Source organism: Botrytis deweyae (assembly GCF_014898535.1).
Source record: "Botrytis deweyae strain B1 chromosome Unknown BDEW_010, whole genome shotgun sequence".
In the NCBI taxonomy this organism is placed as follows: domain Eukaryota; kingdom Fungi; phylum Ascomycota; class Leotiomycetes; order Helotiales; family Sclerotiniaceae; genus Botrytis; species Botrytis deweyae.
In genome coordinates, this window is record NW_024066217.1 from 974,609 (window position 1) to 993,535 (window position 18,927).

Sequence of the window (18,927 nt, forward strand, 5' to 3'; positions counted from 1 at the left end):
AGATAGTCCGATCTTCAAATATCTGATATAGCTATCTAGGAGTATCTAATAAATTACGATATTCGGTAAGATGCATGCAGGTGATGCATCTTAGTGGGTAGTACGTACTACGTATTTATGTAGGTATTTATGTTATGTATCTATATTCTATATATCGACCAGGTACCTGAGGCATATGGATGTTGTTAGTTTTTGTCATTGTAAAAGTCCGTACAATCGACCAATGAATGAAGTTCAATGAACGAACGAACGAATGGATGGATACCGGTAGAATGCGTCCGTCGACTCTGTATGTATACACTTCTGTAAGGAGGTGAATGTACCTACTGCCTGTCTACCTATCTATCTATCTACCAACCTACCTATATATCTATCTATCTATCTATCTATCTATCTACCAACCTACCAACCTATCAACCCACCTACTCAAGTACTGCACTAGTATCTAGTTTATATATACACAATACAAATACTAGGTTATATACACAATACAAATACTAGGTAATATACATAATCCGAGAGCATAAATTACTTCATCATCAAGACATCTTCTCGTGTCCTCCAACCTACCTACTCCCAACCGACTGAAGCAGGTGTTCTTTCATTACCCAGTCGGTATTTCTTTACCCAAATAGGTCAAGCGCCAGCATTCCCCCAATCCTGGAAAATCCAGAAAAGAAAAGAAAGAAAAAATTAGGGAATTTTTTTTCCAACGGGATCTCATTGCCATTAGCGTTTGATGAATCTCGGAATGCGAATCGAGAAAACAAATGTGGCATCGGTGAACTGTGCTTCTCTGCCTTCTCTTGCTTCTTTTTTCCAATGCCCATGGCTCCAATTCCCCGTCCCTGCATCGTCCCAGCATGCTGAGTCAGCCGTGTGAATCTCGATGACAACCGTCCACGGTGCAGTCGGTTTGGAAAATTCTCTTCCTTTCTTCATCATTTTCACCTCATGCCTCACTCGCCTCACATCCTTTCCACCTCTGACACAGTACCGTACTGGACTCTCGTGCCCTCTTCACCTACCCGGTACCTAGTCTGGTAAAATAAGCTCCTATTTTATCTTTTATTGTCCGTCACTTTATTGGCTTCTTGCTCCTCATTCGTCCGTAGTCCTTGGTCCTCGCAGTCCTCGCAGTCCTCGCACGCAGTCTTCTCTTCCACGCCTAGTTCCTATTGTCAAACCCACTCATTCGACTGACTTTCATCCACTCATCATATAGAGAATTTCACACCCAGATCTCGAGATCTCAAGACCTCCTCCGTACCAGCAAGAAAGGAAAGGAAAGGAAAGAAAGAAAGAAAGAAAGGAAGAAAGAAAAAAAAAAAAAAACAAGAAAAACAACACCCCCCCAAAAAACCATTCAGGCATAAGCAACGAAGACGCCTATTTTACTTTATTTGACTTTGTTTTATTTCTTTCATTTATTTAGTAATTTTGTTTGTTTATAGTACTCTTCTCAAACCTTCTTCTTCCTTGAACCTCTTTTTATATATTTTTATATACCTTCTTGGGTAATTCTTGATTCATTATTCCCCCCTCCCCCCTCCCCCCCCCCTCTCTCTTTTTTGTCATCCATCATTTATTTATACTTCTCTCTCTCAAGATACCATCATTCGCCGCTACTTGATATTTTATATCACAGAGCCATTCAATCCCTTCCAATACCATCCATACCATACATGCGTACATCTTCACTACACAATTTCCAATACCCGAATACCCATTCAAAGTCTCTTCTGTTCTTCAATTAGCGCTCGCTCATACACGCATGAATCGATTGAATCGAATGAATCGCATCTGTCGCATCGATCGCATCTATCCCGTTCTTCTTTTTACCCATCATCCATCCTGTCCTGTCCACCTTTTTACACAGTCCTAGAATTATACCGAAATCGATTGCTCTCCGCCACAAGCTCTCTCATCTTCCCTTTACTCCACCGTGGGAGATAAATTCTTTCATACCATCACTCAAGATTCACGACCCACTGCTGAGGTACTCTTACTCTCTCCACCTACCTAGCCATTCTTCAATTCTCCGAAGCAGGTATACTTCCATACTTCTCAAACATTTGCCTGCCCTAGGCTTGCCCCTCTCCACCAGTCACATCTATAAGCCACCGTCGATCTCGCATGGCACCTAGGAATGTTTATGAGAATACTATGTTTTAGGCCCCGCATGAATTTCTGGCTAATACTGATGTGAAGTAACGCATTGCAGGAAGAGCAGCAGTCCAAGTATCTTGATCGAGATCAATCTTTTCATCTGATCCCGCTTTCACCAAGCCCTTGTCATTCAACCATATTCCGCGAAGTAACCCATTGAGAAATACCATCTTCATAAATCACAACACGTCGAGTCACATTCACCTTTGTCTTCGTATCTCAATAGTCAATCAACCCTTTAACACTGCAACCACATGATAAGGACGGAAGAGTGGACAAACCTTCATGGTCAATATTGCATCTGATCCTTACTCCTTTGACGACATTCTCTTCTCTCAATCGCTTTATGAAGGAACCAGATATTGGCATTACAAAGAGAGATTACATCTCAGCAACTTTCCGAGAGATCCAATACACAACACAGCCTCGAAGCTAGAAATCCATACGAAAATCCGCCATTCGACACACAAAAATAATCCTTCGTCATAGGTGGATAGGGCATCTTATCGTAGGAAATTGGAAAAACTCCCACTAACATTTCTGGACACAAAGATCCAGAGGCAGCCTGCTGTATGACGACTGAGTTGTCGGAAATCTTTGCGGAGTTGGGCATCTCTCATTACCTCCTCAACTTCGTCGAGCAGGGGTTTGATACATGGGATACAATACTCGACATCACGGAATCCGACTTCGATGCTCTCGGTGTGAAACTCGGCCATCGTCGGAGACTCCAGAGGAAGATCGCTCATTCAAGGGGTCTATCATCGGATAGGGCTCTTGCATCTCCGACTAGCACAACACCCGATACTCATGGAGATGAGCCGAAAGCAGTAGGGAGAGACGCTAAGGAGGGGAGTAGTGGGCCGCATGGAGCAAAGAGAAAGTATAGGAGACATCCCAAACCAGATGAGAGTGCACCAGAGCGGCCTCCTTCGGCATACGTCATCTTTTCAAACAAAATGCGCGAAGATTTGAAAGGACGTGCCTTGTCGTTCACTGAAATCGCCAAGTTGGTCGGCGAAAATTGGCAGAATTTATCGCCAAGCGAGAAGGAACCATATGAGCACCAGGCATACACAGCAAAGGAGCGTTACAACAATGAATTGGCCGAATACAAGAAGACACAAAATTTCAAAGACTATTCGCAATACCTCGCCGACTTTAAACAAAAGCAAAACCAACAACTAGCGACTGAGATGGATGTTTCGAAAAGACCCAAACTCGAAGCCCATGCGAGTACAGCAAGCAGCGGAACAGCAAGCAGTGGCGGTAGTCAAACTGGTGTGGATTCTTCTATGGGTCGTATGCGTGTAGATTCCTCTGCATCTTCGATGTCTCAATGGCGTCCATCAACCTCACCCTCCTCCGCTGCGTTGACGCCAGTATCCAACATGTCAGCCGTGCAAAACAATCCAAAAGTGTCAGGGCTACAGGGAAGGATGGGTCCAGGATCACCAATTGAGATGCCAACAGTCCTTCCTGGTTATCGTGAGTCCATGTTGGGGTCAGGTGCGCACCATTGGCGAGAAGATCATCGCGATGAAGGCACCAATGGAAAACAAACATCACACGGAGCCGCTGGCGAAAGGCGCTTCAGTCAATCAAGTCCTATCACTTCCGCCCTACAAGATCCGCATTCGATCATGAACGACTCAAAACAGCATCGTCGCAATCTTCAAAGTAATCTGAATCCTACGCCACCATCACTAACCTCGGAATCAACGGTACAGTCTACTAGTTCCACAAACAGTAATTCTTCCATGTATGGTGGACCTCGGACACCTTTAGAACCAGACTTCAATCGGGCTCTTCCGATTCCCACATTATATCCTTCAAGATCCGGAAACTACGAAGGACATTTGCCATTTTTATCGGCGCCTCCAACTCTATCGACCCAAAACTCGCTACTTGGTAGTCAGCAATCACCGAAAGGTTCGTGGCAATCTATTTATTTTTTTCGTCTTGCTTCATCGATTTCGTAGTTACTGGTAGCTAATCAAATTTAGTAGTCAATCAACCGCAGGATTTTCCTACCACAATGCCGCCTATGCGAAGATATAGTGAAATTCCCCAAAGTATCTCGAACGCTATGGGTAGTACTATTGGCCGATCCGACGTAGCGAGACCCGAAAAACGGTCCATTGATAATCCGCCACCTCAGCCAATCAATAATTACGGTTTGGCCGGGGAAGAGGTCGACCTTGATCCTATCAACGCTTTATTGAGAGCAGGAGAAATAGTGAATCGTAACAGCCGTGAGAGGCAACTTTGATCGTTGATAAATCTTCAAATCTCTCAAATGGCTTGAAGCTTTTGGTAGATGTGGAGACTGAAAACGGATATGTTTGCATGAAATTTTTCTCGGGAGTCTTTTTTGGCGTACGGGATCTGGGTTTTGAATGGAGCCTGGAGTCGTTGGGACATGGAGGATACACAAGAATGTGTTTTTCTCAAAAGGTCTTTTATGACATACCTGTCCTTGTTACTAGACATGAGACTGTATTGTATGATTTCAAATATGATTTTAAAGGTAAACTGGATTGATGGTCGAATATGGATGGATTCCCGAAAAGAACTTTCAGGGCACTTGGTAACGAGGAGATGATTGTCGGATTTTGGATATATATTTTTACTCTTTGGTTGTAAGCGAAAATATTCTATATCTAGGTGCTGATCGATGTACATAGGACATTGGAGCGATGGACTGAAGGAAAAGGATACTTTAGGGCCAAGTTGAGAGAGAGAGAGAGAGAGATCGGAAGCGAAGCCGTTTCTTAATGATCATTACATTAGATGCGGGAGATCTTCTGCAATACTATGCATATTGTTTTATTATACCGTGTTTTTTTTGGAATTCAATACCCTTATGATATTCAATTTTATATTTTTTTTCCAAGCTTGCTTATTGAGAGAGTATACAAAAAAGGGCTGTGAAATTTTGAGGTGGATGAATTATTCTTTTAGTTGGTAGGTAGAAATTTGAAGGTCGATATATGTGTAATATACAGAGATACGTATATTCGAATCAATTATTATTATTATTATTATCATTATTGTTGATTGTATTTTGATCGGAATAGATGTTGAATGTGGTGAGTGATGAATGATGAATGATGAATGATGTTGATTTACTAGTGTTTTAGTGTTGAGCTTTATATTTGGGGTTTGGATTTTTAAGGAGAAATGGTGAAGGGGATTTGTTTCGTTTTGTGGTTTCTAGGTTGATTGGTTGGTTAGGAGAGAGGTTAGGAGGGAGGTTAGGAGGGAGGTTAGGAGGGAGGTTAGGAGGGAGGTTAGGAGGGAGGTTAGGAGGGATGTTAGGAGGGAGGTTAGGAGGGAGGTTAGGAGGGAGGTTAGGAGGGAGGTTGTTCTGCTTGTTGTCAAATCTCGTACTGGGATAGGTAGGTAGGTAGGTAGGTAGGTAGGTAGGTAGGTAGGTATCTAGTGAATTGTTGAGAAGATGTATGGATGGATGGATGTATGGGGGAGAGGGAGAGGGAGAGGGAGAGGGAGAGGGAGAGGGAGAGGGAGAGGGAGAGGGAGAGGGAGAGGGAGAGGGAGAGGGAGAGGGAGAGGGAGAGGGAGAGGGAGAGGGAGAGGGAGAGGGAGAGGGAGAGTGGGGTTATTGGATTATGGGAGTATGGGATTATTGATGGGTGTTTTTTTGTGTTTTTTTGTGTTTTTGTAATGGAATAGGGTTTGTGTCAGTTTAGTTGCTGGGGGTAGGAGAGGAAGGAGGAGGGGGAGGAGTGGGTGGGAGTGGATGGGAGTGGGCGGAGTTTGCATTATGTTGATTTTGGTTGGGTTGACTCGACTGGATTACATTGCATTGGGATAGTATATATATATCTATATATATAGATATCTAACAATATCTCCTTCAATCAAATTTAACAATTTACAGTCTTGATAATCCTATATATATAAGAGAGATGGGAGATAGGAGATGAGGGGTAGTGATAGAAATCTAAAGATGAAAAATGGGAATGGGTGGGTTTTAGGAGAGGGGAAGGGAAGGGAAGGGAAGGGAAAGAAAGGGGTGGGAAGGGGTGAAGCGAAAAATTTATGTTTTTTTGAGGGGGGTAAGTATTTATTGAGAAATCTTTAATTGATTCATTGGATTGTTTACTTGAATAGGTACCTAGGTACTTGATTAGATATTAGAAAGAGATATTATTTGTGAGTTTAGATATTAGAAAGAGATATTATTTGTGAGATTTGTGAGAGGAATGTTTGTGAGCTATTTGTTTATGAGAGGAATGTTTGTGAAGGGAATATTTTTATATAGATGATTTTGTAGTAGGAATGAATAATTTGATAATGTATGTTTGGTTTGGATGTGGTTAATTGATGGGATGGGATGAGATAGGGTGGAATGGAATGGAATGGAATGGAATGGAATGGATGAGGTGGATGAGATGGATAAGATGGATAAGATGGATGAGATGAATGAGATGAATGAGATGGATGAAATGAATGAGATGGATGAGATGGATAAGATAAATGAAATGGATAAGATAGAGAAGATGAATGAGATGAATGAAAAGAATAAGATGGATGAAATGAATAAGATGGATGAAATGGCTGAGATGGATGAGATGGATGAGAGGATGAGATGGATAAAATGAATAAGATAGATAAGATAAATGAGATAAATAAAATGAATGAAATGAAGAAAATAAATAAGATAAATAAGATGAAGAAAAAATAAAGAAAATAAATGAAATAAATAAAAATAAATAAAGAAATAAATAAATAAATAATAAAAGAAAGAATAAATAAATAAAATAAATAAAATAAATAAAATAAATAAAATAAATAAAATAAATAAAAGAAATAAATAAAATAAATAAAATAAATAAAATAAATAAAATAAATAAAATAAATAAAATAAATAAAATAAATAAAAATAAATAAAATAAATAAAATAAATAAAATAAATAAAATAAATAAAATAAATAAAATAAATAAAATAAATAAATAAATAAAATAAATAAAATAAATAAAATAAATAAAATAAATAAAATAAATAAAATAAATAAAATAAATAAAATAAATAAAATAAATAAAATAAATAAAATAAATAAAATAAATAAAATAAAAAAAATAAAATAAAATAAATCAAATAAAATAAATAAAATAAATAAAATAAATAAAATAAATAAAATAAATAAAATAAATAAAATAAATAAAATAAATGAGATAAATAAGATGAATGAGATTGATAGGATAGAATGAGATGAAATAACTATATGTATGTATTTATAGAGTAAGTAATTAAAGAGAAATAGAGCTATAATATTAGAATTATTAAGCATATATCTACCCTAGATAAGGTTTTAACTTTGAGATTTGTAATCGTAATAGTAATAGTATATATTGATTGAGAAGAATACAACAGCCGTAGTACTTACGTATTCATCGGTCCTCAACTGTCCTATATTCTATTTTATCAAAAAAGCTAGCTATGTAGAAAAGTAGTAGGTTAAGGTTATATACCTAGGCATTATTGAAAGAGCTAATCTCTTTTGTATTCGTTCAATCTCTTTAATATAGTAGTTATTATATTGAGTTATCTTAAAGAATATTCTTTTTTATTATATAATCTTTAATTAGAAATTTATACATACTATCGTTATAAGAGAAATCCTCTATATATATTATAATAATAATAATAAATAATAATAATAATATAATAATAATAATAATAATAATAATAATAATAATAATAATAATAATAATAATAATAATAATAATAATAATAATAATAATAATAATAATAATAATAATAATAATAATAATAATAATAACGATAGGATTGAAATTTGGGGTTTAATTTTAAAAAAAAAAGAAGGGTTGTAATATAGAATAGAATTAATGAAAACCAATGAATAGTCTGAATAGGTAATCTTACGAAATATAGACAAGAGATTATATATAAATGTCTCGAAATAATCTCGAAAAGAGTCTACTATTCAAAAAAGCATTTGCAAGTTGTAATAAATTATTAACATATACGAAGTTCATTTGTATCTAACAATGAGATGAATGTATATAAAAAATTAGGAGTAGTAATTTACGCGAGAGCGAATAGTCTTTTAAGCGAAGCTCCAAAAAGGTCGGAGAAAATGATATAATAATAAACGTTAAACAATCTAAAACAACAGAAGTGAAGCAACATTTTGGTGTCTCGAAGGGATATGTAATTTGATTCAACTTTTCAAATGTGTTCCATTTGGAAAAGTGCTCCATCATCAACCTGTGCCTTTCCATTCGTTTCAACACTTGGCTCTTTCCCCTCAACTTGCTGTGCCCACCTCTCTGGCATGATTGCCTTGAAATCAAATGTGCCCTGTGCACTTCTAACCACTTCTCCCTTCTCCGTAATGACCGCATCAATATACATACTTGGCGTAACATCAAAACTTGGATTCCAAACATTGATTCCTTGGTGGGCAATGGCCACCCTAGCCGTCGAATTGACATCTACATGTCCATCTTTCCCTACTATGGCTCCACTTATTTGAGTAAGCTCTGTTGAAGCGCGATCTTCAATTTTTATATCTGCTCCTGAAGCTGTCTCGAGATCTATACTTGTCGTGGGTGCGGCAACTATAAATTTGATATTATGAGCTTTTGCAAGGACTGCGAGAGAATAGGTTCCGATTTTATTGGCTGTGTCCCCGTTACGGGCCACACGGTCTGCGCCTACAATGACAGCAGATATATTTTTGATGTCTTTCATCCGGGCGAATAGAGCACCGGCCATAGAATCTGTGATGAGTGTTGAGGGAATCTTCTCGTACACAAGCTCGAAGGCAGTAAGTCTGGAACCTTGGTTATAAGGACGAGTTTCAGTACAATAAGCGCGGTCCAAATAGTTCATTTTGTGCAGACTGCGGATTATACCCAAGGCGGTGCCGTGACCTGAAGTAGCTAGAGAGCTAAAGAGATTGTAAGTAATTTTGCCCTATTCGACAAGCAGAAAGATACAATTAGTAGACATACCCAGTATTGCAGTGTGTGAGAACACTCAACTTTCTGTAAGTCTTGTCCATTGCTCCTTGTGTGCATGGCGGACTTGTTGTAAAGAATTTGGATGGATCGTCATTATTTTCTTCTCCAATTGGCATCTGTTGTCGTCTTAGATATTCTGCTCCATATCTGCCAATTGCTAAGTTCGTAGTAAGATCGTCTTCCAAGATCTTCTCTGCTGCAACAATATATCCGTTTCGAACATCCGCACAGGCAACATTGTCATCAGTTGCATCTGTAATTTGTGCCGCATTTTGAGAGACCCGTTTGAGAAGTTTGATAGCATTTGAGAGGTCGACGGCAGTTGGTCTACTACCCAAGAGATAATCGAGACGTTTGTTGATGTATTGGACAGTTTCTTGTTTCGTCTTAGAATCTGAGACCATCCATGTTAGCCAGCTATCACATGCAATTAAATCAGTCTGTATGAAGTACCAACCATCTTTCTTATGATGAAGCTCTACGGCCAGCGCAAGAGCTGCCACAATCGCGATTGCTGGGGCTCCTGATAAAACACTTAGCCATCAAAGCTCATTATGTTTACCAACAACAGAGCAGTAGATACCTCTCACGCGCATCGACTTGATTGAATCAAATGCCTCTTCACAGGTAGAGACATTATCATAAACAAACTCATGCGGAAGTCTCAACTGATCTAAAACTTCTAGTCTTCCTCTGCCATATTTAATGGCCTCTAAACCAGCCATCTTTGAACTGTCTGGTGTTTGTTGAATTTTGGCGAGGATGAGATATTTGAATGTGTATTGGGAATGGAATCGGAATCGGAATCGAGCAGAGCGAAGTGAAAATAAGATAAACGAATGCTTTATTTATATGCAGCTTAACAGTTTCTATATATGGAAAGAGAAATGAACTCTCGTACGCAGTTCCGAGGCAATCTCATGCAATCGGATTCTTGAATTGTTAAGTGTACACTGAAAGGCAAGGGCGAGAGGGTGAATATAAACGTGGGTAAATGGTTAAAGCGCCAACAAGGTTTTGTTTTGATAATAAAATTTTACGGAAAGACCCCGCCCCCGCCATGCCAAAATAAGGCGGTGAAAGATCAGCAAATTTCCACTTATTAAAGAAACCTTGAACGCTTGCATTTTCTCTTTCCAATTTTATAGTCACGTTACCACTGTCCCCTCGCCATGTTTATTTTTCATATCATTTGTACAGTTATAAAATGAGTTTTCTCCTATTCTAGGACTTTCTGATTATCTAAATTCATTCAATTGGCCATACTCAAGGTATATTAAGGTAAAAATTATGATACTGCAAGAAATTTGGATGATTAGGGGAGGGGAGATATATATCACAACATGGCGCCAAGTAGCTTCGTGTCGATATGAAAAGAAAACTACATACCTTTCTCGTCTGTATATCGAGGTTCTTATCCTCTGACACAATTCCTTAGTCTCAGGTTGGCGAAGTCGTCGGGAAATACATCAAGTGTCTGTTATAACCAAGCCTACTCTCGAGCAAGCGGTTAAAAAAAGGCCTACCGACATTGCGGCGTGCCAACTCTATGACCTATTCAGACCATCTGGGCTTGCGGATAGATCAGAAGTCGTGCTGATTCTTCTAGATTATGGGAGGAATTTTCTTGCATGGTAGTCCTGCTTATGCTCAGATTTCATGGGCGATTTCTTGCCTTCTCATGATGAGAGATTATTTGAAAAGCAGATATTCTGGCCATGAGGGTTTAATGATACGAGTCCGACGATGGATTACAGAACAAGTGAATTTTGACCAGCTTAGACGTTCAATTAAGTCTTATATCTATTGTTTCGCATGATGACATGAGCTCCGATGCCAATAGTAACCTATTCAGCGTCTATGGAGAACTGTGAGATGTACATTATACACACCCCCAGCCAAACTAAAGTCGTATTCAACGCCTTTTATATGTCAATCTATGGTGAGTGCCTTTCGTGTCTTCCTGACTGCTCTCTTTGTATGTGCCTTGATCCGCATTGATGTTGGGGAAAAGAAATGACCGCAGATATAAACGCCATTGAATATCGATTTCGTCATGGTACGGAGCTCGCGAAATTTACAGCAGCGTACTGGACCAACTTGCAGATGAATCACCCTTTTTAATGGGATTAATCAGAATGCGCGATTAAGACTACCCTTCTTCAGCCTTTCAGACGCGTAGCATAGTAACAACATTTTGGAGTATTCGATTACACCAGAAGAGAGATTTGACCATACACCCACACAAGTTTATCATTCAATTCTTATCCACAACGAATTGCAATGATTCTGCGTGTGAGAAGCCCGAATGTTTATCAGTGGATAAATTGATCTACCGCATACACCTTCCGAATTGGTATAGTATGCAATAGTGGGGTCGCAGATATATATGCATTCGTGCAGCTGAAGCTTCCCACACCTACTTGATGAATATCGAAACGTTCATGACCTAGAAAACGCTCAAAAAGTATACCGCCATCGTACCAATTTTGACTCATCTCCAAATTTCTTCAGAATAATTATTACAACTACGAATCTCGCAGCAAACACCACAAAGGCTTTGGCATTCAAGACTGCTTGATATCTTATCCTTCCAAGACTTTGCAATTTCAATTCTACAAATCAGACTTACAGAATCATGTCATTCATCGTCCCTCAGCTTGGTAGCTCACACATACCACTTGCAGTAAGACAAGAAGCTCTTGACCGAGTATTTGCCGACCCTGGAATTCCAGATGCAGTTCATTCAACAAAATCATTTTGGATGAAGGAACCGCATCCCGCTGTTGCAAGTGTACAATCAGAGCACCTACCAAAATTTGCCGATCATGTCATTATTGGTTCTGGAATCACCGGAGCCTCCGTCGCACAAGCTTTGTTGGAAGATCTCGAAACGGCCAGCCCATCAGAAGTTCACTCTTCGTCGCATCCAAAAGTGATCATGCTAGATGCTCGAGATAGCTGCAGTGGTGCCACGGGCAGGAATGGTGGGCACATTTTGGAAACTGGTGAGGAGTATGCCATGCTTAAAGAACGCTTGGGTAAAGAGGAAGCCATCAAAATCCACAAAATGCGCATGTCCCATCTTGAAGCGCTGATCAAAAGTGCGGAAACTTTGGGGTTGACTGAAGAGACACAAGTTCGCAAAGTGCGTTTCTTGAGTGTGTATTTTCACCAAGAAGCTTGGGAAGATGTCCGGAAAGATATTGAGCTTTTCATGGCCGAGATGCCGGATGATTCTAAGGGGTGGGGTTTTATCAAAACCGATGAACTAGCAAAGGTATATATTACTGTAAACTTTCTACTTCACGGCCTTGCAACGCTCGATTCGTGTGAACACTTTTGCTAACTTTTACAAAGGAGTTTGGAATTCCAAATGCTGCTGGTGCCGTAACCGGCATTGCGGGCGCCATGTGGCCCTACAAATTCGTCACTGGACTTCTCGCCCATCTACGAAAACAATTCCCATCAGACTTCCTCCTCGAGACAAACACCTGCGTATCCGAGATCCGCGGAGGCAGTGACGGCTACGAAGTCATGACACCACGAGGAACAATCAAAACCAAACACGTGATCCACTGCACCAATGCCCACATTGGCCACCTGGTCCCGGGCATCAAGGGCTGCATCTTCCCCATCGTCGGACAGATGTCCGCCCAGCCCCCCGGCGACAAATTCAAACCCCAAAGCGACCACTCCTGGATCTTCAACTACGATCGCGGCTTCGACTATCTCACCCAACTCCCCGTCTCCGCCGCTTCGAACGGTGAAATGATGATGGGTGGCGGATACGCCCAGACTCAGGACGGCGGAATCCACGAAACGGGTGTGAGCACCGATGCAGAATTAAACATGTACGCGAACATCCATCTCCGCGGCGTCCTCGGGGCCGTCTTCGCGCCCGAAAATTGGGGCGCCGTAAACGACCCCGCCGTATCGGCAATGTGGACGGGAAATATGGGATTCAGCAGCGATGGGCTCCCATGGGTAGGCAAACTGCCCGCATCTCTCACGGAGCGGAGCCTAACCACCGCGCGCGGAGCCGAGTGGGCGGCCGCGGCCTTTTCCGGCGAGGGAATGGTTCACGCGTGGTTATCTGGGAAGGCGCTCGCGCACATGATTTGTTCGTGGAAGGCGAGTGAGAGTGCGGATGCTGCTGTTCCAGAGTGGTTTCCGGAAGCGATGGTTATTACGGAGAAGCGGTTGGGGAGGTCGAGGTTAGCGCGAGATGCGCAGGAGGAGGCGGAACGAGTTTTATGATGTGTGATGTATGAGATATGAGAGATGATAATGAGCTATGTATGTATCTGCATGATCGTTTGATAATATGTATAGATCATCTTAATCAATGCATTTTATCAATATCAAATCCCTAGCATTCTCATTCTCCTCCTGAAACATAAACCGAAGCTCCATGATTAAAAGTATTACTGGTCCGACCGCTCGCTTCACTTCACCCTCTCAACTTATACCAGAGCAGTCCTCGCCCCGGTAGCAGTAAAGAGAAAACTCTCTAGAATATCCATTGAGTCCGTCGTATTTTCTCCATCCAGAAAAAGCAACATGCCGCAAAATGTAAAGTCGAAAAAAACAACTAGGGGATCTGAGCAAAATTATTCATGGTAGAGGACTCATGATTCATGTGATTTCTGCAGGAAAATCAGATAACCTTAGGCGAGGCCGTTCCTTTTCCACACTATAACCATGGAAATGGAAATATAATTACAAATCCTTGCTAGGCCGCCTAGATTCAATACTAAGCAACTGCCATACGAAAGACGAACGATGTATCTTTCAGACAATTTTACGAGAAAAAGGCAGGAGGAGTGCGGTCTAGCATGAAGAGTCCACTTCGTCGCTCGGTTACAATCCTATATGCGCTAATCTATTTTCTATTTTCTAGCGAATGTGTTAATGGTTAGCTCCGAGTAAGGAACCCAGATTTCATACGTCTATTCCATCTTGAACAGTGGCTCACTTAAATAAAATGTTGCACCAGGACCGAAAAAGATATTCTCTAGGGGGAACGAGCCTCAGAATAGGCTTCATTGGTCATAAAAATTTGTTTGCTGCAAAGAATAACTCTGATCAACTTGAATTTATAGAATTATCAAAAAGCTTGCAATTGCCAATCTGTACCATACCTCTTTGTTCATATCAGCGCCGATCTCAAAAGTCAATACCCACTGCTCCTATTCTCCTATTGTCGCAACCCAATCCATGGAATATGCGTCTATCCCAATGCTTCAAAGCTATTGAAACAAGCCTTCAAATTTATGTTTAAAAACACCGTATACCGAGTCACTGGACTAGTTATGCATCAATACCTGAGCTTTTCCCTTTATCCTCAGAATGGTTGTCAGTTGGGTCTGCTGGTTTTGCTCCCCACGCCCATGGCATCCAATTCCCACTGGATGTCGTCCTCTCCATCATTTTTCTTGCTTTACCGACTTCTTCCGTCCCACTATCTGCATCGATTTTTTCAAAATCAGGCTCACTCTTTCTTGAGGTCATTCCGCTCATGGAGCTCTTTGGTCGATCGAGGTTATCATCTTCGCTGCTAGTGCCATCAAATGACATACTGGAAATATTTCTCGGGACACGTTTTTCATTTTGTAGTGTTTGCGCCTCCTTGTCCAAAGCTGAAAGAAGGATTGAAAGGCGTTCGCGCTGTGCTTGGATGAAAGTCATACGTTCACTCCCAGATACATGAGGAGGTATCAACATCCCACTGTTCGAAAGATCACGAGTATCCGATCCACCGGTAGCAGCGTTGGAGGAAGTAGCAGCGGAAACTGCTGAAGCAAGGAGGGAGTAAAAGTCTGTCGCACTGCTAGCAGCACCTCCGACAGGATTTAATGGGAATGAAGGTCTAGCAGATGGTAGATTGAAGCGTGCCATAAGACTTTGTGTATATGAATAGGTGGAAGGTGTTGATGGTGGTGTGGGTTCTTTGGGCGGAAGACCAAAGACCTGCTGCCTAATCAATTCTATAGCTTGTTTGAGATATGTCATACCAGCGGCTTTTGCGCGTTCATGAGCAGAAGCTATGAAATCATCGATGGCGAGCTCATTATTGTGAAGCCATGGGTGAACGTGTGTTTGATAGAGGACTCTTGCGCCTTGGGTTTGAGGGAGGATAAGGTAGAGAAGGAAACCGAGTCGAAACCACGAGTAGAAAGGTATCCTAATTGAAATTTATTGTTAGAGGGATTTTTGTGAGTGCGATTTCGTGAAAGAGATGGCTGCGAACCAAACTAGTATAAACCCAACCCAAGATTCAGCGAACAAAGCGATCGCAAGTACCACCCAATACATAAGCCATGGTGTTAATAATGCCGGATCCGAGGTCTTGAGAGCTTTGTAGGATGCGAACACTGGAAAAAGAAATGTAGGAACAGAACTAAAGTCTTCATTAGTATATGGTTAATATATAATATTGTTGCTGTTACTTGGGTATTCTGGGCAGTTTGTGAATCTATAAAGGCGGGGTATTACTTACGATAAGAGCCTTGCGAATGTATCGAACATGATCGGGTTGGGGGCTCAATCTGATTGTCTGGTAAAGTCAAGAGCGATAGCTAGGTATACGAGGTACTACACGATTTAATGCTTTTGATAATAAAAAAGGGCAAGTAGTGGAGTACAGACGATGAGAGTGTAGGTTGTTGCAGTGAAAGGAAGGAATGGGGATGGAGATAGAGATGGAGATGGAGATGTATTGATGATGGTGGAGGTGGTGGTGGTGGTGGTGGTGATGATGGCGGTGGTGAGTGACGTTGATCATGTAATAAGGTTACGAAGTCAAGTACCTCCCTAGTAGCCTACATACTAGGCTCGGTATATCCAAGCTGAGCTAGGGAGTCTCTTTATTAGCCTACCTCCCCTCCCTACCTCCCTACCTAGTACCTAGCTTCAAGGATTTCTTTGACCTTTTGGTGCGTTTGGACTTGTTTTCCTTATCGATACGGGAGTATCAGCTGTCTATCAGCTGTCTATCTTGGAGACTCTACGATACGACATTTGCATATACCAAGGGGAGGAATCCTGAACCATCATTTGCCAGCTGAATCATTGTTATCGTATTGGAAATTCAATCCAGCGTAGTTTTCATGTTACACGCAAGCTGTGAAGTCTAGCTGTGAAGTCTAATGAATTTAGTATTTAGTAAAGTCTTATATCTACCCATGCCCCGGTGTCTCCCAATGACAAATGACCATGATGGCAATCAAAGAGGGCGACCGAGGTAGGTACGTATACACACACCACCCACAGCCTTATGGGTTCACTTCATTACGACATACGTAGTGCGGAGTATCAAGCAGTCAAGGCAGTAGATGGAATGATGGAATGATGGAATGGCTCAATGGCTCAATGGCTCAATGGCTCAATGGCTTACACCTAAAGCTCTGACCCCAGGAATGACTAAACCATCACTTAGTCCACCAGTGGTCGGGTGTACAGGACACGGAAGATCATGGGGTAATGAACCTGCCGTTCAATGCGCCCAGAAAAGTATATGGGTGAATGAGTATAAACGAGTACAGACTCGAAATTCTTGGACCTTTTATGGCCTGATCCATTCTCCCAGAGGAATATGGGCTGAGTTTCCTCATTTCTTCCTCCCAACAAAAATCTCAGAGAGATTTCTTATAAGAGGTCGTACCTTCTGGTAGGTTACATTTCTTTCTTCCACTAATAAACTTTGACAGCTGCCACACCTCGAGCACACTTGACATTCTTCAACTTTACTCAACCCATCCATCTACCTACCTATAATACCCGCCAGTATGTGTATCGTCTTAGCAACTACCGCACATCCGTCCTACGCACTCATCATCCTTGATAATCGAGATGAATTCATTCTTCGGCCGACCAGCAAGCCACACTGGTGGTCTTCCAATCATCAGGAAATCCTCTCAAGTCGAGACCTTCAACGTGCCGAGCAAGGAACATGGCTAGGCATTACGAAAGCTGGTAACTTTGCAGTTCTTACAAATTATCGCGAAACAAATACCCACGACAAAGACCATCCCGTACAAGGAACGAGGAGTCGAGGCGGTATGGTCACGGCTTGGTTGACGGCAGAAAACGACGAGAGTACCAAACAATTTGTACACAGGCTATTGGACGGGGATGGAGTGAAAGGTGTCGGCGGGTTCTCCTTGGTATGCGGGAAGTTGCGAAAAGAAAGATCCTCTGACGACCAAATGGAACCTCTAGCAATCATTTCAAATCGCAGCGGAACCCCAGATGAAGTACCATGGGTAGCGGCCAACAGAGGAGAGGTTTACGGCTTAAGTAATACTTCCTACGATGATCCAATAACTTGGCCCAAGATTAAGTCTGGCAAGGAAAAGGTCTTGGAGGTTGTAGAAGAAGTGGTACACAATGGCTTTGGAGAAGAGGAGCTAATCAAGAAGTTGTTCACTGTTCTGGATATTGATACGCTCCCGAAGAAAGATGACAGTCAGGACTTTGAGGAGTATATCTATCAGCTGCGCAAGTCAATCTTCATACCTACCATCGGCCATGCAGCCCCAGCTTCAGAAGTTCCAAAAGCAGACGAGATTGCAGCTGCTGTCGGGAAGGTATCGTCATCCAACGAAGAATCCGCAGTCGAAATGAAGGAACAGCGGATCAAGGATCAGGAGGAGCAAAGGCCAACGCCCGAGAACAATAATGTTATATCTGGCGTTTACGGTACCCAAAGGCAAACCATCATTCTCGTAGATTGGCAAGGACATGTCACATTTATAGAGCGCTCATTGTTTGATGAAGAAGGCAATCCGATGGAAAGAGGACAAGCTGATATGAGGTTTGAGTTCGATATCGAGGGATGGAATGGGGAAAGTAAGGGAAATGAAGTATACCCGCACGCAGTGCTATAGTTTGCTAATAGGATGACAGACGACAAAGTACAATAGTATAATTTAAACCGTTAAACCAAACGACAAACCCTTATTAAGTGCCAAGGGCATGATTACATTACCTCGTAGTAGAAGCGGTAATGCTGTTGATGTATATATCCATCCGAGGACCATGTGTCCATTTTCCTCAAACCATGCTGCAAGTTTCATTCGAATGTTTTAATGTTCCAGACGATAGCCATGATCAGTACCTTTATTAGTTAACCTAATTTCTGAGGTAAGTGAAGTGAAGTGAATGGACAGGTATGTATTACCTATGTACCTATTTGTAAATTCACTATCGATGTCATGTATAGCGGCCATATTTTAAGAACGCACCTTCCACATTCTTTTCTTAAAATCAAAGACTTCAATCAATTTCACCAATAATCAGTGATTCCTTCCCTTCCAATCTCTTCTTATTTCAACCAATCTTTCAGACGACAGACTTTATTTTTATCATCTCCTAAATGAAGGGGATATTTATCATTCAACAAATGTTATCGAATTTTTGAAATCGAACTTTTGCCTAGGTATTCATCACGCCGCCTCCGCATCAGGCAATGATGAGGATATGATAAATCCTTCAGAACCCCCCCATCTTATTTGCCTGGCAAGGTTCCCAAAAGTTTACGATCTTCTTAGTTTTGACAACTCTTGTCATTCCTTCTGCTTTAATCTTCAATTGTTGTTTTCTCAACCAGAACAACCCCAGAATCTGGAGTACAGCTTGCGACTCGCGACCCAAACGACCGGACTATAAAGTGGCTTTGATATCTTGAAGCTGAAGAGAAACCAAAATTCGTGGTAAGTTTGACATCTCATTACCAAT

General features: G+C 41.2%; 6 protein-coding genes across 6 annotated transcripts; 3 read left to right on the forward strand and 3 right to left on the reverse strand.

The window, feature by feature from the left end:
- Positions 1–729: 729 nt before the first annotated feature.
- On the reverse strand, positions 730–945 carry EAE98_005366 (uncharacterized protein; the record flags this gene model as incomplete). Its single annotated transcript, XM_038952988.1, has 1 exon — positions 730–945. The coding sequence occupies one exon, from the start codon at positions 943–945 to the stop codon at positions 730–732; it is 216 nt and encodes a 71-aa protein (XP_038810830.1).
- Positions 946–2,211: 1,266 nt separating this feature from the next.
- Positions 2,212–5,211, forward strand: EAE98_005367 (uncharacterized protein). Its single transcript, XM_038952989.1, has 2 exons — positions 2,212–4,101; positions 4,176–5,211. The coding sequence occupies exons 1-2, from the start codon at positions 2,742–2,744 to the stop codon at positions 4,439–4,441; spliced, it is 1,626 nt and encodes a 541-aa protein (XP_038810831.1). The 5' UTR covers positions 2,212–2,741; the 3' UTR covers positions 4,442–5,211.
- A 3,178-nt stretch (positions 5,212–8,389) lies between these two features.
- On the reverse strand, positions 8,390–9,911 carry EAE98_005368 (uncharacterized protein; the record flags this gene model as incomplete). The annotated part of the gene is made up of 4 exons (XM_038952990.1): positions 8,390–9,113; positions 9,178–9,580; positions 9,644–9,709; positions 9,770–9,911. The coding sequence occupies 4 exons, from the start codon at positions 9,909–9,911 to the stop codon at positions 8,390–8,392; spliced, it is 1,335 nt and encodes a 444-aa protein (XP_038810832.1).
- A 1,913-nt stretch (positions 9,912–11,824) lies between these two features.
- Positions 11,825–13,446, forward strand: EAE98_005369 (uncharacterized protein; the record flags this gene model as incomplete). The annotated part of the gene is made up of 2 exons (XM_038952991.1): positions 11,825–12,466; positions 12,547–13,446. The coding sequence occupies 2 exons, from the start codon at positions 11,825–11,827 to the stop codon at positions 13,444–13,446; spliced, it is 1,542 nt and encodes a 513-aa protein (XP_038810833.1).
- A 1,053-nt stretch (positions 13,447–14,499) lies between these two features.
- On the reverse strand, positions 14,500–15,717 carry EAE98_005370 (uncharacterized protein; the record flags this gene model as incomplete). Its single annotated transcript, XM_038952992.1, has 3 exons — positions 14,500–15,373; positions 15,440–15,589; positions 15,689–15,717. 3 exons carry the CDS (start codon positions 15,715–15,717, stop codon positions 14,500–14,502), a joined length of 1,053 nt encoding a protein of 350 aa, XP_038810834.1.
- A 1,259-nt stretch (positions 15,718–16,976) lies between these two features.
- On the forward strand, positions 16,977–18,113 carry EAE98_005371 (uncharacterized protein; the record flags this gene model as incomplete). Its single annotated transcript, XM_038952993.1, has 2 exons — positions 16,977–18,039; positions 18,097–18,113. The coding sequence occupies 2 exons, from the start codon at positions 16,977–16,979 to the stop codon at positions 18,111–18,113; spliced, it is 1,080 nt and encodes a 359-aa protein (XP_038810835.1).
- Positions 18,114–18,927: the final 814 nt, after the last annotated feature.

Excerpts from the sequence above, each read along its gene's own strand:
- EAE98_005367 (XM_038952989.1), top strand. The coding sequence starts at position 2,742 with ATGACGACTGAGTTGTCGGAAATCTTTGCGGAGTTGGGCATCTCTCAT. Across the intron at positions 4,102-4,175 it reads TAGTCAGCAATCACCGAAAG|TAGTCAATCAACCGCAGGAT; the intron begins GTTCGTGGCAAT and ends AATCAAATTTAG.